We start from the raw sequence: 27,845 nt of genomic DNA on the forward strand, positions 1-27,845 counted from the left end.
TAATAAAAGAGATACAGAAATGAAAGTTGGATGAAGCATTTATGTTATAAAGAGCAAAGAAAAGACTATTCTGTGGTTAAAATAAAGAAAAATGCTAAGAGAAATTTTTAAGACTTAAGAGTTTGTCTTAATACATCACACATTAAGGTTTAAAGAAGACTCTGGAGGTCTTGCTCAGCTGTGTCTGACTCTTCGCGACCCCGTGGAGGGTAGCCTACCAGGCTCCGCCGTCCATGGGATTTTCCAGGCAAGAATACTGGAGTGGGCTGCCATTTCCTTCTCCAGGGGATCTCCCCAACCCAGGGATTGAACCCAGGTCTCCTGCATTGCAGACAGACGCTTTACCATCTGAGCCACCAGGGAAGCCCAAAGAAGACTCTACTAAATGTAAATGTTAAGTGATTATAAAGATTTTGTAAATCTCAAGAGCACTCAGAGCATGGTCATAGAAGCAAATTTGAGTCAAAATCAAATAATTTCCATTAAAAAAATTTTCTGATTATATGAATAAACTCTAAAATGAATAGATTCCTATATATGTACAGAAAGTTGATGAGTATATAACAGTGAATAAAATCTTTTACAACCAGTGTACTTTAGTAATAGGCAGAATGTAAAATGCCCTGAACTAAATGGTACCTAAAAATATGTTTATATTTATTTATTACTATAAATACAATAAGAGTTTATGTTTCCTACAGATTGTCTTTACTGAAAGCATATTTTTCTTGAGGTTTATTCATCTCTATAAAGTAACCCCAAAATATTTGTCAATTGCATACTAAGTTCCTTCCACTGTCATGGGTTCTCTAGTTGAAGAGGAATGTGCATCTGTTCACAGAGCCCCTGTCTTAACTGGTAGGATAGGAATGACACTGGAAATAATCGGTGATTGAAAGGAAGACTTCCAGGGTCCTTTATGACTCTCCAAATTCTATATTATTGATATAGTACATAATTTACTTTGTTATCACAAACATGTAGCGTCATAAAGCCATATTCAGATGCAGTTGTTGAGTTCTTACTAGGCTTGCTAGCAGGTTATGTGTGATTGTTCCCTATATTAGCTTCTTAAAATTCACAATTCTAATGTATACTTCTGCTCATTACTCTACATGATTATGTAGAGTACCTTTAAGTGCTCACATAGAGTAAAAAACACAAGCATTAATTATGCCAATTCGAAGACTATATATGTTATAGTAAAACATTAATGGTACATTACAAACGTTATAAAGGAATTCAGAAATATGAATCAGTTTGGGCTGAGTCATTGAGATAGCTTCACAGGAGAATTTGAATTGATATTAAAGATCATCTAGTCCCTCAAATGATATAGGCATCCTTCTATTAAATGCTTTTCAGTTTAGATGATCCTCTAGTCACTGCTTTTAATATCCCTTCCTTGTAAGAGATCGTGTCATTTCCCCCAGAGCCTGTTCCTTTGAATGCTAATTATTAGAAAGCTAAAATCTTTCTACCAGATTTTCTCCCACCGATGTATGATTTTATCTTTTGGAATAACATAGAACAAAACAGTTTTGCCTTAAGAGCGAGTGGACCACATGGGGTATGCAGTGCTGAATGCTGGCAGAATGAGGACATCCCAAGTAGAGGGATATTACAAAAGTGGATTTAAAATATGATATACAGGAGGGGGGATCGGGATGGGGAGCACATGTAAATCCATGGCTGATTCATGTCAATGTATGGCAAAAACCACTACAATATTGTAAAGTAATTAACCTCCAACTAATAAAAATGAATGAAAAAAAAATATGATATACAAAAGTGTATTTAAAATATGAAGTCCATGAAATTGGGTAGAGTATGAAAAAAGCTCAATGAAAACTGCTTCAGGGACTTTAGTTGGAGAGAGGTGTGAATGATCTGTTAAAATGGAAAGAGACTGAAAACAAGACTATCGGTTAGAAAGTAATAATAATTTATATGACGTTGCCTTTAAGGCATATAGCTAATGGTAATGATAAGGAATTTGTACCATCATGGTATTACCAGCACTTATGGAAGATAATCAGTTCCCTTAGAAAAAGAGTTTTTCTACACTTGGAAAGCTGCTTCATATCTTACTTTAGCATTAGCAGACCTTGAGGAAAGCGTCCCAAAGTATATAATTTATTTGGGCAGTAATACCAGGAAAAACCAGTAGGAGAGTAGAGAAATAAGACTAGGAAGGGAGAAGAAGGCAGCCAATAAAGGATTTTTATTAGTCAAGCAAGTTAACCCTGTGCATAACTGAAATTTAATCCCACTAATGAACTCTGGAAGCCAGTTTAGAAACAGGCTCAGAGTTATTCTACCATAGGGCATGGGAGTTTGGGATTTTTACCTACCAATTTCCTTCATTCATTGTTGTTGGGCTCTTATGGAACAGGCTGGGGATATGAATTCTACACCACCTGTAGTCATCTACATAGAAAAAGACTACACGGAAAGACTTTGCTCTTTAGGTGAGCAAAGGAGGCTTCGGAGGCCGGAAAAAATCAGAAGATGCAGAAATGTAAATACAGGTAGTTTGAAATAAAGCAGGTGTCTGCTGAAATAGGGAAGGCAAGGAAAGAGGGCTAGGGCTATATTTTATCATTAAAAAATCTAATCATTATCATGAGTTTACACACCCAGTAGTTAGTCTATAAAACACTGATGAAAGAAATCAAAGAGGACACAAACAGATGGAGAAACATACCGTGTTCATGGATTGGAAGAATCAATATCGTCAAAATGGCTATTCTACCCAAAGCAATCTATAGATTCAATGCAATCCCTATCAAGCTACCAACGGTATTTTTCACAGAACTAGACCAAAGAATTTCACAATTTGTATGGAAATACAAAAAACCTCGAATAGCCAAAGTAATCTTGAGAAAGAAGAATGGAACTGGAGGAATCAACCTGCCTGACTTCAGACTCTACTACAAAGCCACAGTCATCAAGACAGTATGGTACTGGCACAAAGACAGAAATATAGATCAATGGAACAGAATAGAAAGCCCAGAGATAAATCCACGAACCGTTAGTCTGACATAGAGTTTTAAATGTTCTAATACTAAATGTTTCTTTTTTTTTTTTCCTTGTGGCAGACTAATCAACATTTTCTGAAAACAGTAACTGAACAAAGTGCAGAAATCGAGCAGCTCCGAAAACAACTTAGGTATTGTCAAAAATAATTTTTGTTAAAATAATTACTTTTCTTCAGTGAAAGTGATGATTTCATAGTTCTTTCCATGAACTATGAGTGGTTTCTTTCCCTTCCCTTTTAAACTTCTGTCAGTTACTTCTTATGTGCATGGCCTTTTGAGTCTGAAGAGACTGAAATCAAGACTATTAGTCGGGAGGCAATTATAATACGTATATGTGAAAGGATGTCCCATGATGGCAAATCCAGTGCTTATAGAAAAAAAATCAGTCCTCTTAAAAATTTGTTTCTACACATATTTTTCTTTGAATTCCCTCATAAGCAGACCCGAAGAGTTTCAAAGTGTGTATGTTATTTAGAGGTAATGCCAGTGAACAGCAGTAGAGAAGTAGGAAAGTGAGACCGGGGAGGGGAGGAGAAAAGAGCTAGTAAGGGGTTTTTAAAAATCACTCAGCTTAGTACCATACATATATTACGACCCAGTGGTTTAAATAGTTGTTGCATTAATAGACTTCAGAGGATAAACTCCAAATGACCAAAAAAAAAAAAAGCATTTTTTCACTTTTCATTCCCCTTAGTCATATAAGGTTCTGTACTGTGATGCTGTCATATAGAAATATCTTTAAATTGTAATGCATATTTATATTTTACAAAAAATACATTGTTATTGTTTGTTAAATGAACCTTGCTATTTATTTTGTTTTTCCTACCATCATGTATTTTGCCCTGCAAATACATTAATCGGGTTTTTTAAAGAAAGACTTACTTTACAAAGTTTTATATACCACCCTTTATATTTTTATTTTATTAACTTCATGAACTTTTATAATTTAATTTAGTAAATTTACCTTCTTTCTCCCTAGACAATTTTACTTGTGGGCTTTTATTTAATTCTTATTTCTTTCAGTGTTAATGATTTTGCAATTTAAAATAGTAATGATTTATTTAATTGCAATATCATCTTCCTCTTTTTTTTCCAAAATGAAAGTAGTTTTTTAAATTATAAAAGTAATGTAAATCCATTATAAAAATGCTTTGGATAGTATGAAAACATCAAATTGCAATAAAATTCTGACAGGAAGTTAATACAGACTCCACAGGTTAAGAGCATAGTCCCCAGTGTGACTGCACTGAACTCAGACACCAGCCACAAGTTCAGGGGTCCCCAGGCCATTCACACCTCTGATCAATTGAATGCAAATATGTTGGTGTTCCCGCTAAACCCCCAGGGTTGATAGTTCTCAAAAATGGCTCAGAGAACTCAGGAAAGCACCATACTTGTGATTAACATTTTATTACAAAGGACATAAATCAGAACCAGCCAAAAGAAGAATAGAATAGAAAAAGGTTTTGGGTAAGATCTGGACAGATCCCAAAAGCAAAGCTTCGTGTCCTCTCCCAGTAGAATCGGTGTGTTTCACCCTCCTGGGACATCAGTGTGTTTACCAACCAGGAGTCTCACCTAAGCCTCAGTGTCCTAAGTTTTAACTGAGGTTTCATTATGCACATATGCTTTATATCAGGTTTTCCTGAGTGCTCAGCAGGTGAAGAATCTGCCTGCAATCCAGGAGACACAGTTCGATCCCTGAGTCAGGAAGATCCCCTGGAGGAGGGCATAGCAACCCACTCCAGTATTCTTTCCTGGAGAATCACATGGACACAGGAGCCTGGTGGGCTACAGTGCAAAGGGTCACAAAGAGTTGGACACAACTGAGTGGCTAAGCATGCTTTATATTAAATGTAGACAAGTTTACATTACAGTTAAGTGAAATTTATGATGACTGCGTCAAAGAGCAAAATCCCCCGTGAATCAGTTTCTGAATTTTAAGTTTTATGACTAATTGAATGAATCATTGAACACTTGATTGAACTTAATCTCCAGATCTCCTTCCCTTCCTAAGGGTCAAAGCTCCAACTCTGTAATTACATGGTTGGTCTTTCTAGTGGACCTCCTCCCATCCTGAAACTCTCTAGGGGCCTACCATGAATCAGTTCATTAGCATGAACTCAGGGGTAGTCTCAAGTAAAGACATTGCCTTTACTTGGGAAGTTAAGGGTTTATGTGCCCCATCCTAGAAGCTTAGACAAAGACCAGACAAAGGCATTATGCAACTCAAGTGGAAAATAAAAATCTCATAATTCCATTATTTAAAGGTAACTGTTATTAACTTCTTAAATGTATAACTTAGGTTTGTGTATTTAAATATTTTAGAAAAAAGGGGGAGTGGTATATACAACTAATAGCCTACTTTTTTAACTTACAGATAATATGAATATCATATCAATATTATCAACCATAACATTGTATAGTATACTACTATGGGTGTGCTATATTTATTAGTTAAATTCTTAAGTTCACTTTCTACTTTTACTCCTTTTTCATATTTAATAGAATATTTAGTAGCCTTTTTATAGGCTACCTATTCTTCAGACATTACAATTAGAGCAGTTTTAGAGCAGTAAATACATATAGTTAGTGTTAGATATTATTTATAGTGATTAAATAAAATTTTAATACTACTAAAGAAACTAAAGTGAATCTTACCCAATTTAGGCTGTTTAGAAGAAAGGCCAATTGGTTGAATCTTTTGTTATATACATTTTTTAAAACATCTTCTTTTTAAAATTGTTTTATCATAAAAACACTAGATACTAAAGCATAAACTGACAGAAACACAAGGCATGGTAGAGCAAATCCATAATGTTAGTAAAGATTTTAACACTGATAGAATCTTTATCTGTTAAATATAAGTTAAATCTGATAAAGATTTAACTCTGATATAAAAGATGTGACTTATGTGATTAACAACTTGCTCTAACACACCTCTCTAAAACATTGAATCCATTCTTTCAGTAAATATTTAGCAAGCATCAGCTATGTGCCAGACTCTACACATGGGGTACATCAATGTACAATACAGCTAAAGACCTCTGTCTTTTTGGAACTTACAATACAGCAGGATCAAGCAGACAATAAACATGATATCTTAGTATGTTAAGAGGCAATAAGTACTAGAGAAGAACAAAGCAAAACAAAAAATCTCCCTTTAATAAATTTTGCCAGGGATGTACTTCTTAATCAAAATTTAAACACAAGCCAAAAAGGTAAAAATTGATTTGTTTGGGTATGTTAAAATGTAAAATTTGTGTTATAAAAATTAATATAAGTCAAATGAAGACAATTGCAAAGCATGCTGCTGACAGTGCATTAGTGTTGAGCATACATTGCCTAAGCATAAATAAAAATAAATAAAAATCCATACACTATTGGGCAAAGGATATGAACAAACATTTCAAAAATACAGCAATCAGAAAAATGCAAGTTAATACTATGGAATATAACAGCAAGGTAAAAGATGATTACAGTATGATGCAATTCATATACATTTCAAATGTTTTAAACAACAATGCATAGATTATGGACATGTGTATTTTAGTTATATATGACATATTCATATATGTAAAATAATTTTAAAGTATGTGTGTAATATATATACACATGTGTGTGTATACACACACATATATTGTGCATGTGTGCATACATGTACTATTAAAGAATAAAATAAAAACATGTCCAGAAATAGTATAGGGAAAAGGATAGTAAAATATGGTAATTGTATCCTGTGGAATACTGTTCATCATTTAGAAACATATATTTACATGTAAAGATGTAGTAACAGAATCATAGGGTAGAGCTAGAAAACAAGATTATGTTAAGAAAGTAAAAATATGGATCTATGGCACAAAAATACATACATGCATATAATATATATTTTACCAGTATATGTATATATCCAGGGATGTGTCATATTTTAATATGAACCTACAAAGTGAAGGGGAATGAGAGAGATTGGTAATGAACAGGAAAATAAAAATAAACAAATAAGAGCAGGTTTTTCACAGCTAATAGTCATGGGCAGATCATGGAGTCACAGAATGAATAGTGTGATTAACTCAACTCTGCATTCAAGGTTCAGAAAAGAGTGGAAGAATAAAAGAATATGAGGTTTATGATATCAGTAGGATGAATCAGGGTGTGGAAATTTTGGAAGGAAAATGAATAAGAAAATCGGTTCATAAAGAGCTACTATAATATGATTGTTGTTGTGTTAGTCACTCAGCCGTGTCTCAGTCTTTGCAACCCCATGGACTGTAGCCTGCCAGACTCCACTGTCCATGGAATTCTCCAGGCAAGAATACTGGAGTGGGTAGCCATTCCCTTCTCCGAGGGATCTTCCCCACCCCAGGGATTGAACCCAGGTTTCCTTCATTGCAGGCAGATTCTTTACCATCTGAGCCACCATATTAGGAAGCCCAATATGATGATAATGCAAGACAGTTTCTGAGACTTCTGCTCAGTTTGATTTCTTCTATAAATTCAGGAAGTTAAGCTAAATGATTATTAAGATATCGTTAGCCATAAAATTTCATGATTCTTCTAATGCCCTTTAGCCCAATATCACCAAGTTCTGCCCATTTTCTCTACATTGAGTCTTTAGTTTAATTCTCTATATAGAGTCTTTAAAAACAGACTGGGCTTTTGATACTGGGCTAAAGGACATTGGAAGAATCAAGGAATTTTATGGCTAAAGTTATCTTAATAATCATTTAGCTCAACTTCCTGAATCTCTAGAAGAAACCAAACTGAACCAGAGTCTCAGAAATTGTCTCCCGGGGTTGCACAACAAATTCATAGAGAAGCCAAATTAGAACTTGTGTTTTGTAGTTGCTCCTTTGGTGAGTTTCTAAACCTGACTCTAACAGCGTTCACAGCAGTAAGGAAGTCAAGAAAGAAAGTTGATCGTTAAAGAGTAATGAGTGGATATACTGTTTTTTGACAACTATGTTATTTGGTTTTTGGACATCTGAGTCTGAAGATTATAAATTGAGATTACAGATTAACAAAGCTAGTTTTGGTTTTCTAAAGCCTAAAACATCTTAAGTGTTTAACTGTCCATGAGCAACTTTGCCATAATATTTACTGACAATATTACATAGCTTAACACTAAGCAATTCAGAGTTGTATACATAAAACTGTGCTTGCTTTTCCTGCCACAGGCTTGAAAGAACAGAAGGATAAGCAGATGCTTCTTTTAGGGAAAAGGATGTTGCTTTCAAGTTTGACAGATTCTGAATGATGGGCATATTGATATTACCAGAATTTAGGTTTTGAGATGCCCTATATGTATATTATCTGTGCCAAAAATTACTACTTTAGAAACTCTTTAAATACTAGCTTTGTGTAAGTGTATACTTAAACTGAAATTTTGCTAGTTTCAATTTGTTGTTTGATGTTAATGATACCCAAAAAAATGAGAATCATGTGAACTTATAATTAAATCTTTTATCATTTTTCTTTTCAAGAGTTTCTAATGATACCCATCATAGCAGGCAAAACTTGTCAGCCTAGTTTCAAAGAACCTTCATTCACCTGGTCTTTCCCAACCCTCCAGTTAGATACGATAATCATTTTGCTATTTCTCATGAAGAACTTTCCATTCCTTCCTTTTTGCATTTGATCTTTATTCTGTTTAGTAGAAAATTTATAATTTTCTAAATCTGGTTTAAGCTTGCCTTCTCCAGGAATACTTCTCTCATTCATTCCAGCAGATTTTTTACTGTTCTTTTCTTGTGGATATGCTGAGCATTTATTCCTTTTAACTGAGATTTTATGCTAGTTTTTTTTTAAGGTGATTTTTTGGTCATATATATTTGTTTGTAATGTATATCCAGCTGAGTCATGAGAATAATTACTTTTCAGGCCATATATGCTCAGATTTTATATCTGCCTTGTGAAGTCTTTGAAAGAAAGGACTTCGTTTGTGTGTCTTTGGGGAACAACAATATTATCTTTGTAAAAGTATGTAGTGTAAAGATTGACTCAAAGCATTTGTGTAAGGGTTCATAGTGTCTTTTCATTAGAGAGGCATTATCAGAGTATTTATTTTAAAAAAAACTTTAGCCATTGAGGAATGATCTCATTAGCAAGCATAGATAAATGTTTTCATATAAAGAATCTGTAACTTAGCAATCTATTTTTATTTACTGAGGACTTACATACTATATGTGTGCTCTCAATGTAGAAACAGTGTTTATTAAGTTTATGTATGATGTGAAAGCCTCTAAATTGTTGAAATTTGACCTGTTTCATCTTATGTACACTTTTGTGGCTTCAATAATCTCTAAAGATAAGACCTTATTAAATTTTTGTAACTCAAATTTCTCCTGGTTATCGCCACCAAGATAAGTCAGAGGTAATAAACTTAGCATGTTATTAGTATCTCCTGAATCTTCTCTTTGTGTTTATAACTGGCACCATTCGGTTTCTGCTTCAGAAAATTAGGAGGCATCCTAAATTCTTTTCTGTCCCAACTCTACCTTTAAGTGTCTCTGAGATCCTTCACTTCTTCATAACAACATTTTGTTGTTATTGCCTTTGCTCAGTCCATCATCTCATCTGAGCTTCTGCAGTAACCTCCAGATTGGCTTACCTCTTCTCCATCTTCCTTTTTCATACTGTCATCAAAATGATCTTTCAGAAATAAATTCTGATCATGTCTCCTTCAGTGACTTCAGAATGCCTATGGGATATAATCGAAATCATTTAACATGACATGAAGTCTTCTATGACCTGACCCCTGGCTACTTACCTCTGTATCTTGTCACTCTTCATCTAGGTTTCCTGAACTATTCCCAGTTACCCAAACAAGCTGTGCTATTTCATAAATCCCTCCCTTTGCTCAAATTGTTCAGGGTGCCTAAAATGCCTTTTCCTGATAAATATCTTCTCAGCTTTCAAGGTTGAGAAGTGTCATATCTTCTAGAAATCATTTTCTGCATCTTATGATTTCTTCCTCCCCAGGTACAACCAAATGTGCCTTCCTATGTGCCTCAGCCATAAGCTGCACCTTTATCTGTCACAGTGTATTTAACACTTTAATGTACTTAATTCTTTACACATTAATCGTTTTGCTAGTTTTTAAGTTCCTTAAAAGTGTGGATCTTTATGTACCCTTTTTACCTTGCCATCATCTAAGACAGTGCTAGACACCTGGCAAAATGCTCAAAAAAAAAAACAAATTTTTGAGTCATTAAGTCAGTTAATTAATTAAATTGCATTTTATCAGAGAGGCAAAGCTAAATCCATTTTTGTGGATTTTCTATTTGTGTATTTTGCCACCAATCTTTGGTGGCACAACTGTTTTCTTAGACTGTCATTATTTAGAAAAGTACATTTTCTATTCCTCAGCCATGCAGTAATGTGTGTCCGCTTAGCGGTCCTGTATGATGAAATCCCCTGCTGTCGTGTTTTGTCCTGCCCAGTTGTGAATCATAATTTTGTCCACTGTATCCTGCCGTATCCTGTCACTTAGCAGATTACTGCAGTGCCTGTGTTTAAATAACCTTTATTTAACTTAATAATGCCCCAAAGCACAAGAATAGTGATGTTGGCAATTCAGATATGCCAAGGAGAAGCCTTAAAGTGCTCCCTTTAATGAAATGGGGGAAATTCTCTGTTTAATAAAGAAAAAAAGCTTCTGCTGAGGTTGCTAAGACCAATGGTAAAAACAAATCTGCCTGAAATTGTGAAGAAGGAAAAAGAAATTCATCCTGATTTTACTGTTGCAAAAGTTTTGCAAACTGCAAAAGTTACAGCCATGATTCGTGATAAGTGTTTAGTTAAGATGAAAAAGGCATTAAATTTGTACAATAAGAGAAGACCACATTCACATAACTTCTATTTTGTTAAAATTATTTTTATTAATTTTTTGCCATTAATTTCTTATTGTGCCTAATTTAAGCTTTGATTTATGTGTTGTATAGAAAAAAACATGGTATACGTCAGTTTCAGTAGGATCCACGGTTTTAGGCATCCACTGGGAGTCTTGGAACATATCTCCTGCAGATAAGGGGGGACTACTGTGTATGTACCTCTGCCAGGTAATGGTTTTATTTTAGCTGAGATAACAGATTTTTCTCAGATGTTTTATGTCCCAATTTGAATAATATTGGGTCTTTTATTATAAAGATGCTATGGAAATCTGGATTTTGTCAATCACTAGTTTTGATTCATAGTGACTCTTGGAAACTATCCTATGTGAGAAATGGCCCTGAGCAGATGTGCTTAGTCATAAGAATTGCCAGACAGTTCCTTATGTGTTGGCAGCTCGTTTTTTTGAGAGTAGAGAACATGTTTTAAGAAATAGGGTTTTGCTGTCAGTTTCCTATCTCTTCAACCTGTTTTACTTTAACGTTTTTTATGGGGTTGCTTCAGTTCAGTCGCTCAGTCGTGTCTGACTCTTTGTGACCCCATGAATCGCAGCATTCCAGGCCTCACTGTCCATCACCAACTCCTGGAGTCTACTCAAACCCATATCCATCGAGTCAGTGATACCATCCAACCATCTCATCCTCTGTCGTCCCCTTTTCCTCCTGCCCCCAATCCCTCCCAGCATCAGGGTCTTTTCCAATGTGTCAACTCTTTGTGTGAGGTGGCCAAAGTACTGGAGTTTCAGCTTCAGCATCAGTCCTTCCAATGAACACCCAGGACTGATCTTTAGGATGGACTGGTTGGATCTCCTTGCAGTCCAAGGGACTCTCAAGAGTCTTCTCCAACACCACAGTTCAAAAGCATCAATTTTTCAGCACTCAGCTTTCTTCACAGTCCAACTCTCACATCCAAACATGACCACTGGAAAAACCATAGCCTTGACCAGATGGACCTTTGTTGGCAAAGTAATGTCTCTGCTTTTTAATATGCTATCTAGGTTGATCATAACTTTCCTTCCGAGGAGTAAGCGTCTTTTAATTTTATGGCTGCAATCACCATCTGCAGTGATTTTGGAGCCCAAAAGAATAAAGTCTGACACTGTTTGCACTGTCTCCCCATCTATTTCCCATGAAGTGATGGGACCAGATGCCATGATCTTAGTTTTCTGAATGTTGAGCTTTAAGCCAACTTTTTCACTCTCCTCTTTCACTTTAATCAAGAGGCTTTTTAGGTCCTCTTCACTTTTTCCCGTAACGGTGGTGTCATCTGCATATCTGAGGTTATTGATATTTCTCCCAGCAATCTTGATTCCAGCTTGTGCTTCTTCCAGCCCAGCGTTTCTCATGATGTACTCTGCATATAAGTTAAATAAGCAGGGTGACAATATACAGCCTTGACGTACTCCTTTTCCTATTTGGAATGAGTCTGTTGTTCCATGTCCAGTTCTAACTGTTACCTCCTGACCTGCATACAGGTTTCTCAAGAGGCAGGTCAGGTGGTCTGGTATTCCCATCTCTTTCAGAATTTTCCACAGTTTATTGTGATCCACACAGTCAAAGGCATTGGCGTAGTCAATAAAGCAGAAATAGATGTTTTTCTGGAACTCTCTTGCTTTTTCGATGATCCAGCAGATATTGGCAATTTGATCTCTGGTTCCTCTGCCTTTTCTAAAACCAGCTTGAACATCTAGAAGTTCATGGTTCACGTATTGCTGAACCCTGGCTTGGAGAATTTGGAGCATTACTTTACTAGCATGTGAGATGAGTGCAATTGTGCGGTAGTTTGAGTATTCTTTGACATTGCCTTTCTTAGGGATTGGAATGAAAACTGACCTTTTCCAGTCCTGTGGCCACTGCTGAGTTTTCCAAATTTGCTGGCATATTGAGTGCAGCACTTTGACAGCATCATCTTTCAGGATTTGAAATAGCTCAACTGGAATTCCATCACCTCCACTAGCTTTGTTCGTAGTCACCCCTTAATCAAAAGTGTTTGTATCTTTGTCATTTATACTTTCAGGGGCATAAAGAATATGAGACTTTACTTCTAGAACATACTAGTCAAGAGCAGAAAGAAATTCATAACTTCATGTTTGGAACTTTTGCCTCTAATAATAGGTAATTACTGGTTTATTTCAAAATATGTATTTTATTGATAATTTTGCAGACACTCCACATTTGTAAACCTGACCCAAAAGTACACTTCTGTGTGATGTAAAGTGTAAAGAGCATAGACTTTGAAGTCAGACAGCTTTAGATTAGTATTCTTATTTTAAATTTTCTCTTGATTTGGCCACATTGATTAACTGAATGAACTTTAGTTTTTTTTTTAATGTCTGTTGAAGTATAGTTGATTTGCAGTGTTGTGTTAGTTTCAGGTATAGAGCAAAGTGACTTCAGTAACACATATACATATATCTCTTTTTTAAAGATTCTTTTCCCGTATTAGAGTGCTGAGTAGAGTTCCCTGTGCTATACACTAGGTTCTTATTATTTATTTTATATATAATAGTTTGTATATGTCAATTCCAGTCTTCTAATTTCTTAATCTCTGCAATAGAAAAATAATTCTCTCCCTTGCTGTGGAAATCAGCCTTACCTTTATTGTTGTTGCTGTTAATTTCTTGGAACTAGATGAAGCGTTCCTTTCTTTTCCCTTCCTTCCTATTGTTATATCCCCATGTCTTGCCAACTGTACAACCCTAAACTTGTTTCTTCTTGTATGTTGTTCCATCAGTTACATTCACTCTTTTTACAAATCTTAGTCTCTTATTGTTTCTTCTAAGACCTCACGTGTGTATACATACCTCCCCTGATGATTGCTCAGATAACTGTATTTTCTGCTTCCCATTCTTTGAAATTGCTTGGAGGAAAAACCTGTATTTGCTGTAGTTGTTCCTCAGAATTTCTTTCAATTTGGCTTTGGTACCCTACCTCTATTCTCCTCCTCAAGTTGACTGGTACCTTTTTTGCCTTAAAACAAAATCCTTCTTTCTCCTTGGTTATTGATTCTTTTCAACTGTTGACTTTTATGTCCTTGAAAATTTTTCTACTAGGTCTTTTCTGTTTGTTTCCTGATTTCTTCTCTGACTTTTGTCACTGTTTCCTTTTTTGGCTTTTCCCATTTCCATCCTACCTGTTAAAAGTAGCAGGACTTCCCTCATGGCTCAGACAGTAAAGCGTCTGCCTACAACGCGGGAGACCTAGGTTCGATCAGTGGATCGGGAAGATCCCCTGGAGAAGGAAATGGCAACCCACTCCAGAAATTTCTTAAATTTCTGGCCATGTTACAGTTTCCCTGCCCCACCCCCTCCTTGGATGATCAGCTTTACCCTGCCCAACTTAAACTTTCCTCTCAATGACAATGTTTCCCACATGTGTACTCTGGTCTTGATCACTTTGTTGAGCTCTATGCTTGAATACTAGGGCAGTGGTTTTTAAACTATTTTTAGTTTAAAAAAAAAGTCTTAATCATAGAACCCTAATATATTGATAAACGTAGAATTGCTGTCATTGATGTGAGGAGGGAAATCTTTCCCATCTTATTAACTGATACTATCTTCAAACCAGTGCATCTTGCTTGGTTCTGCTCTTTTGCTTTACCCTCACATGCAAGTCATGTTTGCACTGATCCAGGTGATCATAAATCCAGGCATCACCACTGTCACTGCTACCCCAAGCCATCACTCTCTCTTTCTTCTCTTTGCCTCCTCTCTGTTTTCCCTGCTTTCTCTCTTACCCCACTGTTATTTATTCTCCACACACCAGCCCAGAAAATCTCAGAGCATAAAGCAAATCACATCACTCACTTGCGTATAACACTCAGTGGATTTCACTGCAGTGAGAACAAATTCCAAAATTCTTTCCTTGCCCAGAGGCACCTACATTATCTGATGTCTCTGCCTTCCTCTCTATCTTCATCTTACACTTTTCTCTCTATGATACATCCCAGCAAATTGTTCTTTATTAAGTACCTTTCTCGTACTCTTTGCATTTATTATTAATTCTTGCTGCCTATAATTTCTTCACCTTGTGTGCGTGCATGTGTGCTCAGTCATGTCTGATTCCTTGCGACCCCATGGACTGTAGCCCACCAGGCTCCTCTGTCCATAGGATTTTCCAGGCAAGAATACTGGAGTGGGTTGCCATTTCCTTCTCCATTTTTCATCTTAGATTTTCTTAAATCAATCCCATTGTCTTGGTTAGCTCAGATATTCCTTCTTTATAGACAGGTTGTCACTGATGGTCCAAGTCTCTCTCCCATTGTTATATATCATTTGCTTCATTGTATTATCGCATTCTGAAATTATCTCTCTTATTTGTTTACATATCTCTTGTCTGTCTCCCCCTAAAGCAGTATAAATTTATGAGGTCAGAGGCTTCGTCTCCCTTGTTTGCAACTACATCCTCAGTGCTGACACCAGTGCTTACTGTAGTTTGGGTGAAAGTGAAAGTCGCTCAGTCGTGTCCAACTCTTTGTGACTCATGGACTACACAGTCCATGTGATTCTCTAGGCCAGGATACTGGAGTGGGTAGCCTTTCACTTCTCCAGGGAATCTTCCTAGCCCAGGGATAGTACCCAGGTCTCCCACATTGCAAGTGGATTATTTACCAGCTGAGGCAGAAGGGAAGCCCAGGAACACTGGAGTAGGTAGCCTGTCCCGTCGCCAGCGAATCTTCCTGACCCAGGGATCGAACCGGGGTCTCCTGCATTGCAGGTGGATTCTTTACCAACTGAGCCATCAGGGAGTAGTTTGGGTTGGTGCTCAATAAAAATAAGCATAGGACTCCTGAAATAGCTAAAAATAAATAAAAGCTGAATTAGCCACGAACATGTGAAACTACATGTCCAAATTACATTCATAGTGCAAGGCATATTATAAACATTCAGTAAATATTTGTTCAAAGAGTGGATGGATAGAATCCTTTAAATTCTGTTTCTGTAAAATCTATGCCATCTCTCCCAGTGGAACTGCTTGCCTATTGTTCCTATTACTCATGTAGACATTCCCTGCCTTTTATTCAAATTCCTAAAGTGTAGCTCTGATCACGTTATATTTGAGTAGCTCTCCATTGCTCTTAAATTAATACAGATTGCCTAACTTGTCAATTAAGGTCGTTTACGTTGTAGCCCCCATTGCCTTTTCAGTCTTCCTTCCCTTCTTCCCTAAATAAGCCCTACACCTGCCTACCTTTATGCTTGAACTTATTTGTTCCTTCCTGAAGTTCTTTTTAGATTTACTCTTGCGAGTAAATTTGCTCTTGCGAGATCTCTGCTTGTGAGATTTACTGTTCAGCCTCTGCCAATTCTTTCAATACCTCCCGCTTTAATATTCCCTAAACTAAATGCAAATGTGCTACCTACTCTGAATCGTAATATTTCAGTCTTTTGTGATGCTTAAGGCGTGCTTTGTGACCCTCCTAAAGATTACTGTCCCTAACCTATCTTTGTGTGTTTTATATTACCTTAAAGAATACCTTCTGTGTTCTAGATGTCACAGGTCCTTGGTAAACATTTTTTGAGTAGGCCCATTGCATAAGCCTGGTTAATAAGAGAAAGTGAATTAATATGCACTTTGTCAGTGGTGCCCAAAGTCATATAACTCTCAAACTGTATTTGAAATAATTGTTTACAGTCCTTTTATAATGGTAAACATACTCATTGTACAGTTATTTGGTAAAATCTAAGGCCATAGCTGTGTATCAGAATTATCTGTAGAGATTCTGTAAAACAGAGATGAGCAGGTACCGCTCTGACATTCTGAATGAATAAGACTCAGAGGCTGTATATAATGTAGTTATAAAATGCTTGCTTTCATGCAAAGAAAGTGTAGAGAACTACTACTGAAAAGTAAAAGTGTTAGTCACTCAGTTGTGTCTGACTAGTTTGATGGAAAATTAGATTTCAACGTAGAAATTAGGATTTTGAACTGCTTTGAATTATATATATTATATATAATTTTAAATTATGTACAGATGAACTGTTTTCAAGACTGAGTAGCCTCTGTTTTAAGGTTTTGATAATTGAGTACACAGATTATTAATATCTTTCTTTGTAGTCATCTGTCCTTTGAAAAGTTTTAATCATTAGAGTGCTACTAAAGAGTAAAAGGAGAAAAAAATTAAACTTTTTCCAGTTTTGCTACTTGTATTCAGTTTTCTAAAAGCAGAAATGATCTTAGAAATTCAGAACTTTGTCTAAAATTGTTTGGGGATTTTCTAATTTTTAAGCATAAGTGATTGGCTTTATTTTACAGATAATTGCACATGAACTTGCTAAAGTATGCATTTTTTCTTTTTTTTCTCCCTCAGAATGTTATCACTTCTCATTGTGTGAAACAAATATGGTACACATTTCTAGAATTCTCTTGACTTGAGCCTGCAAAAGACAGATAAAAACTTATCTTAAAATGGATTCAAATCTTAAAGATATTTATAATTAAAACATTTAAGTTCTGTCCAAGCTAATGCTATAATTTAAGTATATACTTATATAAACTACATTGAGGTATATCATATGTTTTATATTTGGTTATACTTTGCTTAACAGAGCAAAGCTTTGCTTTTTAAAGATGAAAATTCTTTAATGAGTGATGAAAATCACGTTAAAGAAAAATCTCAGAAATTTTAAATTGCTTGACAAAGAAGCATACCTAAAAGTAATGTGCCTTTAAAAATATTCCTTTTAGTAAAAATAAAATGTAACTATTCTTATTTATCAGTTTTTTTTTTTTAATGAAAACTTGCTTTGACCTTTTATAAAAGGATGTACAAGCTTCCCTTGTGGCTCAGACGGTAAAGAATCTGCCTGCGGTGCGGGAAACCTGAGTTCAATTCCAGGGTGGGGAAGATCCCCTGGAGAAGGGGATCGCTACCCACTTCAGTATTCTTGCCTGGAGAATTCCGTGGACAGAGGAGCCTGGCAGGCTACAGTCCATGGGGTCGCAAAGAGTCAGACACAACTGAGTGACTAGCACTTTCACTTTTCTTTACATATCTAAAACATTTAAATGTAAAATAGTATAACTGGTTATTAAAACTCCTTCATAAAATAAATTTAGAATTATTTTTGTTGAAACTTTAAAGATTTCACAAGTTTGAATATTTGAAGTGACTCATAAGACTCCACAGAGCATACTCACATAAGCTTCTATTTAAAGGCCAAGGATATTGTGCAATAATAAGTAAGAGAGCACAGGGGAAGCTTAGGAGGCCCAAGTGACATCTGGGCCCAAATGCTCTATGGTCTTTATGCACACAGAGGTATGCTTTGTCTCCAGGTTGACCCACCAAGATGTGTACAGTGAATCTTGGCTTCAGGAAAGCTCAGAGAAGTTTTGGGTTTGTTTTTTTTTTTTTCTTTGCCCCTCTGATCACATAGTCCAGTCCAGCTGCCTAACCAGTTACACCAGGTGAAAGCCATCGGTAAACAGATCATGTTTGAGGGTTACCAGGGGAGATTCATACTTTAAGCAGCACACCACAAATCCCACTTTTCACTTTTTGGCTCAGAGGCAAGGCCAGACATTCAGGCATCTCTCAAGCTTTTGAAAACCAGCTATAAACTAATGTAATACCACACCATTCCTGACAACTCAAAATCTAAAAAGAGGCAAGATTATGATGCTAGCTTACATTTGTATAAACTGCTAAAACTCCAGTACTTTGGCCACCAAATGCAAAGAACTGACTCACTGGAAAAGATCCTGATGCTTGGAAGGATTAAAGGCAGGAGGAGAAGGGGATGACAGAGGATGAGATGGTTGGATGGTATCACAGACTCAATGAAAATGAATTTGAGCAAGCTCTGGGAGTTGGTGATGGACAGGGAAGCTGGCATGCTGCAGTCCATGGGGTCACAAAGAGTCGGACACGACTGAGTGACTGAACTGAACTGACAGTAAAGTTTATAAAGTAATTTAATATGCATTGCCTTATTTGAACTTTATGATATTTCTGTGAGTTATGCAGGAAAATTGTTTTTATCTCTTATTTTATGGCCTCAGTTCTGAACCTTAGAGAAGTTAAGTTGTTGGCTCAGTTCTCACAGTCTTCTGTGCTGATAGAGCCAAGTATAAAGGATAGACCTTATGACTCTGGTGCTAGAATATTTTTCAGTATTTCATGTCAGAAGTAGATATAAAGAACTATTTCTTTTCTGTCTTGTAGAACAGTGTAGGAATAAATAAGTATATATAAGTTACTGTGTATTTTCCTCAAAAAGCATAATAACTGTTTGTATGTTTTAGGGAATATAACTTAAGAGATTCTATTTCAAATGGAAGACTCAGTTTCAAATAAGATACATTTTGAAGAATTGTTCACAAAATTATTCTTTTAGGATTTCCACACATGAATAAAAAGTTGGACATTCGAGATCTGAGTAAAATATCAATGATACCTGTGACCCTTTGTCTCCTTTCCTTTTGTGCTCTCTTTGATTCATTTATGATCCATTTGCTTGTCTACCACATGCCAGGTAGTGTGCTATCCATGAGGATTTGAAAACTGATAAAATATGACCCTTGCCTCTAACGATCTTACATTCCGTATTTTTTCCCATAAACTCACAGTTCCACGAGAGGAGTATCTGTTAACAGTGTGTAAAGTATTGTGAATTATGAAGAGCTAACATTCTAGAGACTTTTGCCTAGAAGTTAGAGAAGACTTGAAATGAGGAGACTTTTGAGCTAAGTCTTGAAGGTTGTTAAGGAATGTATCAGTAAAAGCAAAAGAAGTCTACTCAGGTCAAATGTGAAAAAATAAACAAGGTTGTCTTAAAGAAACATGGAGTTAGTAGTCTGTTATACTAGGAACATAAATCACATGAGGGGAACTAGCAAGAGAGGAGACTCTTTGAGGCTAGATGGTGACTAAATTTATAAGCCATGCTGAGGAGTATTGATTATATGCCCAAAGAAGTAAGTAATCCAGAAATCATTATTAAACAAGAATTTTTATCATCAGATAACTTTTTTATTTTGGCAGGTAGGATGCATTAAAGAGGAGACCACAAGTCAGGAGATCAGTTTGTAATCTATTGGGATAGTCCTGAGAAATCATGATGAGGCCAGTGATTGGGCCATGGAAGTAGAAATGGAATACACAGCTGAGATACCATTTAGAAGTAGAATCAGTAGGCAGATTAGATAGAAATCAGGAAACCATCTAGTACAGAGTCTTGGTTTTAGAAAATTATCTAATCCACCCCTCTGTTGTGGAACATGAGACTGCTCAGATACTCTTGTGGTCAAGTGAGTTGAATTAAGCTACAACACTGATTCCTCACAGAATGGGGTTCCTGACTCACAGGTTCTCCATATTGCACCTCATTCCCATTGTATCTCTAACACGTTTTCTTTTTCTTTAATGATGCTCTGACCTTCCATTCGTTTATACTTTACAGGGCACTTTAATGTACATTACCTATTTTGACCTGTTCAGCAATCTCATGGCATAAGTAGAGTAAGCATTATTGTCCCTCTTCTGAGGGCAAGAAAGCCAAACCAGAGTGGGTGCTAAGCTTGTTCAGACGTTACTCAATTTGATCATTACTATATATAATCTTACTCCTGAAGTTTTTCTTTTTAAAATACAGAGAATTTTATAACTGGTAGATTTGTGGATTGATTCATATAGTAGATGCACTCCTGACATTGTCTCTTAGTTTACCTTTTATGTGCATTAGCATAAGGTGGTCTTGAAGTTGTTTTTGTTTTGTCATTTGGTGAATCAGTTTGCATAGAAAATATTTATTTTATGGCTAATAAAGTCAGATTTTTATAAATTCGGTTCATTTAAAACAAAGCTTATTCTTAAGTGCTTAATCTTATGAAACATTATTGGTACCATTTTTCAGTAACAGTATATCATAGAGCTGACTCATTGGAAAAGACCCTAATGCTGGAAAAAATTGGGAGCAGCAGAAGGGGATGACAGAGGATGAGATGGTTGGACAGCATTGCTGACTCAATGGACATGAGTTTGAGCAAACTCTGAGAGATAGTGATGGACAAGGAACCCTGGCATGCTGCAGTCCATGGGGTTGCAAAGAGTTGGACTCGACTTAGCAACTGAACAACAACAACAAATATCTTGGAGGACTCTTTAAATACCTATTTCATTACTTATTTTTGAATCCGTAGGCAAGTTGGCAAACCTCTGTCAACATACTGGCTTGACTTCAGTTTGATATAAAAATAGTACTTATTCACAGTTATTGTTAGGTGAGGCGATATCTGCAGAACATTTAAGGCAGATCCTGGAACCTAAACTACCTGAAACATTTTAGATATTATTAGATTTTTATTTCCTGTTGTTTTATGCTAATTAATTATGTAATTATAGATATTGTTAAAGTCAAAAGTAATGAATTAGCATTTACTGGGAGTTTTGCATAAAATAATTTCTTTGGGTTCAATAGCACTGGTATGCTTTGTATTTATAATACATAAAATATAATTTAAGAAATAAATATTGGCAGTTCCTACACTAAAATACCTTCCTTCCTAAAAATGTATGTTTTTCCCCATAATCCACATGTTCTGTATTTCCACTTAGTGTTTAATTTAAAAATCTTTTTTTTGTTGTTTTAGAAAGGCTTATTATTCTAAAATCTTTTTTTTGTGGAGAGTCAAGAAGATATTAAAACTTACTTAATACTGCTAAAGCATTCAGAAACTTGTCCTTTTTGTCCTTTGTAAAGAAAGTAATATTAAACTATCTCGAGACATGTTTCAGTCCATTATGTTAAGAGGTTGTTATACTTCTAGTGTGTAAGGAATGATCAAGGTGTTGAAACTTGGGTTAATTTTCATAGAAAGGCCAATAAGCATTATTTCTCTTAACTTTGTTCAGGAAATTATAGATACAGCTGTAGTCTACATAATGTACTGACATTCTTGTAATTTATCAAGATGATAAAGTTCTTCATGAAATCTGTTGAATTATTTGAGTATAAAACGTAATTTATCCAATTAGAGTATTAATGACTTCCACTTTGAACTCATCCTTTCAGCTCTATTTTTTCTTCACTCTCTTCCACATAGAGAGGTCTTAAAGTAGTAATAAAAGAATCTTTCAATATATAACTCTTAGATTTATTTTTAGATGTATTGTGGTTAGTACTGATTTTACCAAATTTAGGTTTCTTTTCTAATTTAAAAAATTTTTATTGTCTATGAAAACAGTATTTGTTAATTTACTTTGTATTTTAGGCAAGCCAAGTTAGATCTGAGAGTTGCAGCAGCAAAAGTGGAAGAGTTAACTAAAGTGACTGAAGACCTTCAAGGACAGATGCAGAAGAAGGTATGTTCCTTTTTCTAAGACAACTTGGTATGATGCCTGTAGCTTTGTTTTCTGTGTATTTTATTGTCGATCTGTTTTGAATTAGGTGTTAAAGAGGATTGCTAGAAAATGAATTAATCATTTTATTGTCCTCTGAATATGAAATTAGGAAGCTGAGTTATAACATTGGAAATAACTTTTTATTCCTATTCACTATACCTTAAGTTAATAAACATGATATCATAGTCATCCCTTAACACATCGTTGCTGAAGTACATGTTAATGTAAGATCCAGTTTGCATTAACTGGTTAGATGTAGATGGAAAAGAGGTATTTAATACTACCTTTTGTTTAATACTACGTTTTGTGTTGTTTATTGGCATAAAAGACTGATTCTTTTTATGGGTAATAGAATTTTACAGAGAGAAGATTTTAATAGAGAAGGTGTTATGGAGCGGTCAGGCTTTAGATTTAGATGAATCTAATAATTAAAACTCTAACTGTGCTTACTAGCTATGTAACTTCTCTAAGCCTTATTTCCTAATATGTGAAAGTTGGTTATAGATTTCCATTAATGGTAGATTTGTGAAAAGCTTATGCAAACCTCATAGATAATAGTTATAAAAATTGAGTTTTTTGAAACACTGCAGCACTCCCAAAAACAGTCACCAAAAGGGATAAGAATCATGAGTTTTTAACTTTCTGGCCTCAGAGTTCTCCCTAATCCCTGCAGCTATGGCTTCAGCAAGCAAAAGCTTTATAGGCTCCTATAGTAGCGCTCGTGGAGAAGAAAATGGCAACCCACTCCAATATTCTTGCCTGGAGAATCGCATGGACAGAAGAGCCTGGCAGGCTACAGTCCATGGGGTCACAAAGCGTTGGAAATGACTGAGTGACTAACACTGTAATAGTGCTCAAGATCAAAGTTTAGGGCTAGAAAAGCAGTTGAAAGTAAAGAAGAAATACTGGCAGCAAGAGAACTACACACACACACACACACACACACACACACACACACAAAATTGAGATTCAAATCCTTAATGTAAATGCTGACCAAATCTGTGGCTGGTAGTCAGACTGTGCATGTGGGAGGTGGGAGAGGGTCCCAGGAAACCCAGTGAAAAAGTAGGCAGAGACCTGAGAGAGGCATCTCCTCTTGAGAGATATAGCCATATGAAGCTAGATGTTTAGGTTTGCTGCTTTTTATAACTGAGTACACTCCCGATGTGTGTGCAGCTTGAGCAGCTGAATGCTGAAACACTAATATTTGAAGTATCAGTGGACAGAGCCCAAAGCCGGCAGGGCAGCTGGAAATTACCAGGGAATCTGTAAGCGCAATGAATCCACAGAGAGCATGAGCCCTGCCTCTGCCCAAAAATTGATTGATCCTTAAATTATGCAGGCACAGCTAGTTCCCAGGGAGCCTAGCTAGAAAAGCAACAGAGGAAAAAAATGAAATAACAGATGGCAGCGGCTGCATACTGTAGGGGAAACACCCCAGAGTGTGAATCTAGGTAGGGTAATTGCCTAAGCTGAACAATAGTTAATAATCCTCGAAAGAACAAAATAGAATCTAGAGAAACTGTGATGCATTATCTTTATTATCCAGTTCTCAATCAAAACTTAACTAGAAACTAAAGTATAATTGGTAGGGGGAGAGGGAAGAAGAAGTAGTTGATAGAAACTTCTCAATTTTCACTGAGTTTGGGTTTGTCTTTTGGATTTAGCAAGCAAAGTCTTCAAATAAACTGTTATAATATGTTCAAATAGTTAAAGAAAATATTTTTAAATTAGAGTAAAATAAGATTTCAGTGAAAAAAAAAGATAAAGAATTTTTAATTGAGAACTAGAAAATAAATTTAAAAATAGAAATTCTAGATTTTAAAAGTACAGCAACCCAAATAAAGATTTTATTAGATGGGCTCAAAATTGATGCTTTTTTTGCACTGGGGTGCTGGAGAAAACTCTTGAGAATCCCTTGGACAGCAATGAGATCAAACCAGTCATTCCTGAATGTTCATTAGAAGGACTGAGGCTGAAGCTCCAATACTTTGGCTATCTGACGGGAAGAGCCAACTCATTGGAAAAGATCCTGATTTGGGAAAGGTTAAGTGCAAGAGTACAAGGGGATGAAAGAGGATGAGATGGTTGGATGGCATCATCGACTCAGTGGACATGAGTTTGAGCAAACCCCAGGAGAGAGTGAAAAACAGGGAACCCTGGCGTGCTGTAGTCCATGGGGTCACAAAGAGTCAGACACGACTGAGCGACCAAACAACAACAATAAAAATTAATTAGAACAAGCAGAAGAAATAATCAATGAACTGTAAGATAGATGAGTAGAAATGTTCCTGTTCAAAGAATAGAGTTTAAAAGATGGAAGAAAAAAGGAACAGGACCTCAGGTCTGTGGGACATAAAGTAAGCCAAGAGAAGTATAATTGGAGTTGCCGAAGTAGGGGGCAGAAAAGATGTTTAAAGAAATATCTGAAAACTTCCAGAATTGGGTAGAAATATTAGCAGATTCAAGAATCTCAGTGAACCCTTAGTAAGATAAACACTAAGAAAATCACTTTAAACACATCAGGACAAAACTGATAGCCAGTTATAAAGAGAAAACTCGAAGGCAGCAACAGAAAAATGAACAGAGATAGGCGGACCTGTCATCAAGAAACTGTGAAAGCAGAAAACACTGGAGTGGTACACTTGAAGTACTGAAGGAAAAAAGTGCTTATTAAGAATTCTGTGTCCAGTAGAACTGTACTTCAAAGTTGAGGGCAAAATAAAGCCAATAGAAGAACACACCAAAAGATAGGAAAGGATGAACAGGAAATTTTTATAAAAATGGTTATAAATAAAACCTATTAATTTTAATGCATCACTATTTCAAGAATCTCTGTTTATGATTATGATGGAATGCAGCATAACTTGGTTAAGAGAACATACTCTAAAGGCAGATTATCTGCATACAAATCACTGTCTTGTTTTATTAGACTTGCACTATAGAGAAATAGTTGGAATAGTGGTAAAAATCCATATACAATTTCTGATTTGATTATTGTTTTACCTATACAGAATTGATAGTTAGGTTCTCTTCTCTGATAGCTCAGCTGGTAAAGAATCAGCCTACAATACGGGCGTCCTGGGTTCGATTTCTGGGTTGGGAAGATCCTCTGGAGAAGGGAACAGCTACCCACTCCAGGATTCTGGCCTGGATAATTCCATGGACTACAGTCCATGGCTTACAAAGAGTCGGACACAACTGAGCGACTTTCACTTTCACTTTCTTTTTCTCTTCTCCTTTTTTAGTATATGCATGCTCTGTTCCCAAAGTAGTATTGCTTCACTTTTGAACTGTGGTGTTGGAGAAGCCCCTTGGACAGCAAGAAAATCAAACCAGTCAATCCTAAAGGCAGTCAGTCCTGAATACTCATTGAAAGGACTGATGCTAAAGTTGAAACTCCAACACTTTGGCCACCTGATGTGAAGAACTGACTCGGTGGAAAAGACCCTGATGCTGGGAAAGATTGAAGGCAGGAGAAGGGGATGACAGAGGACGAGGTGGTTGGATGGCATCACTGACTCAATGGACATGAGTTTGAGCAAGCTCCAGAAGTTGGTGATGGACAGGGAAGCCTGACATGCTGCAGCCCATGTCGTCACAAAGAGTCGGACATGACTGAGTGATTGAACTGACTGACTGAAACTTACATGTGAAATTCTATCAATATAATAGCTTTAGAGTTTTTTCTTTATTCTGTTTAATGATGTATTGAATTTTTACATACTAAACATAAACATTCAGTTTCTTTTCTTTTCTAGGAAGAGGATATAGTTTCTGCCCAAGGAAGAGAAGAAGCATCAGATAGGCGCTTACTGCAGTTACAATCTAGTGTAAAACAATTAGAAACAAGGTAAATTGTTAAATACATCTGGCTTTATCTACAAACTTCAAAAGTTATTCCATATTAAAGTTTGTTTATTATACTTGTTTTATAAGTGCTAAACAAATTATAAATCATAGGTTTAAAATCTGGTTTGTTGGATATTGTTTATTTAGAAAGTCATATTCAAAAGATTGAACATATACTCAAAGATCATTTCTCTCTTTGCTTTTTCTCCAAAACAGTATTAGTCAAATTTGGTTAATCCCAAAATTAAAAATGTTCCTTTTCACCTTAAAACAGGAAAAGAGATAGTGAAGTTGGATAAAAATTATTTAGAAAAATGCATTCCTTGCTGAGCTGATATGTATTATGCTGATGCATGAGAAAAAATACTTGAGAAATCATTATTGATGTTTTTCCTGACGTCTTATGAAACAGTAATTTTCAGTTACCTTTGAAGGTCTGGGCTACTTTTTAGGATGCTTCCCAGGTGATGCAGTGGTAAAGAATCCACCTACAAAAAAAAAAGAATCCACCTACGAATGCAGGAGACACAAGAGACAGGAGTTAGATCCCTGGGTCAGGAAGATCCCTTGGAGAAAGAAATGGCAGCCTAATCCAGAATTCTTGCCTGGAGAATCCAATGGATAGAGGAACCCAGAGGGCTACAGTCCATGACATGGCAAACAGTTGGACACAACTTAGTGACTGAGCACGCAGACTACTTTTTAAATATATTTTGTAGCTTTGTCTTTAATTGCTATCTTAGTGCATACTTGTTGCATACTCCCTTAAGAAGCATTAAAATTGTCATTTGTGGCCTATTAGAGATACAGTGACTACAGCCCATAAAATCACATTATGTTTTATAGCTAAAAAATCCACTCTGTAGGTTGGAATCTGTTATACTCAGAAATAGTCTACTGATCTAAGCACATCAAAAATTGAGATCTCAGTTCTAGTCACAGATCCATGGCTGATTGTGTTTGTTCAGAAAAAAATTAGTGTTTTTGGACTTCTGTTTCTTATTCTCCAAAATGTTAATGAAAGTAATTTCTTTGCTCACAGTGGGTTCAGAACTAACTGATTTTAACTGCTATCTTGAGATTCTGATGAAAGAAGCTGTTATTTTTAAGTGCTGGGGTTTTGGATTTTTTTTTTTTTTTTTCATTTTTCTAAACGTTTCAGTAGTTGGTCAAATATTTGACTGTTTTCTTGAGCTTATTTTTTGTTAACCTTAGAGAAAAAGTCTGTGGTTGTAGATTTTTTTTATTTGCTATTTTAGTAGCATTCTGTGCTATGCACATAAATGCTAGAGACTTGAAATAGTGAAATCTGAAAAAGTGAATTTCAGTTCCTTTGGTTCTAATAGTACTTCATAAGGAATCAAGTTGTTCATCAGTGCTTTCCGTGGTGTTTGTAGTACTTAAGGCTTTGAGATTTTCAGGGTTTTTTGTTTGGCTTTTAGTATAAAGTTATAACTTAATTGAAAGCTTCTAAAGAAGGGATTCCTGCATATGTAAGAAAATGTAAGGGTGTTTTGTAAAGCTCAGCATTCAGCTAGTTGCCTTTGAAGAGGAAATTTTTACATTGACTGTCTTTTAGAACTATTAAATATTGTTTCTATTATGATAAAAATGTTTTATTTTAAAATTTAAAAACTCCTATTATTTTATATAAGACAAAGCAGAATTATTAGTGTAGTTGGCATGTGTCTAAAGTTCAGCCATTGTTTTAGATGTAAATAT

At 35.8% G+C, this 27,845-nt stretch overlaps 1 protein-coding gene across 3 annotated transcripts in view; it reads left to right on the forward strand.

Annotated features, from left to right (window-relative positions):
* Window positions 1-27,845, forward strand: part of SCLT1 (sodium channel and clathrin linker 1) — a 223,806-nt gene that overhangs the window by 86,126 nt on the left and 109,835 nt on the right. For all 3 annotated transcript variants that reach the window (XM_043486393.1, XM_043486394.1, XM_043486392.1), the window contains exons 9-11: window positions 3,102-3,172; window positions 22,142-22,232; window positions 26,033-26,124. In XM_043486393.1, the coding sequence (XP_043342328.1) occupies window positions 3,102-3,172; window positions 22,142-22,232; window positions 26,033-26,124 (254 nt within the window). The remainder of the gene's footprint in view (window positions 1-3,101; window positions 3,173-22,141; window positions 22,233-26,032; window positions 26,125-27,845) is intronic.

Source organism: Cervus canadensis, chromosome 1 (assembly GCF_019320065.1).
Source record: "Cervus canadensis isolate Bull #8, Minnesota chromosome 1, ASM1932006v1, whole genome shotgun sequence".
In the NCBI taxonomy this organism is placed as follows: Eukaryota; Metazoa; Chordata; class Mammalia; order Artiodactyla; family Cervidae; genus Cervus; species Cervus canadensis.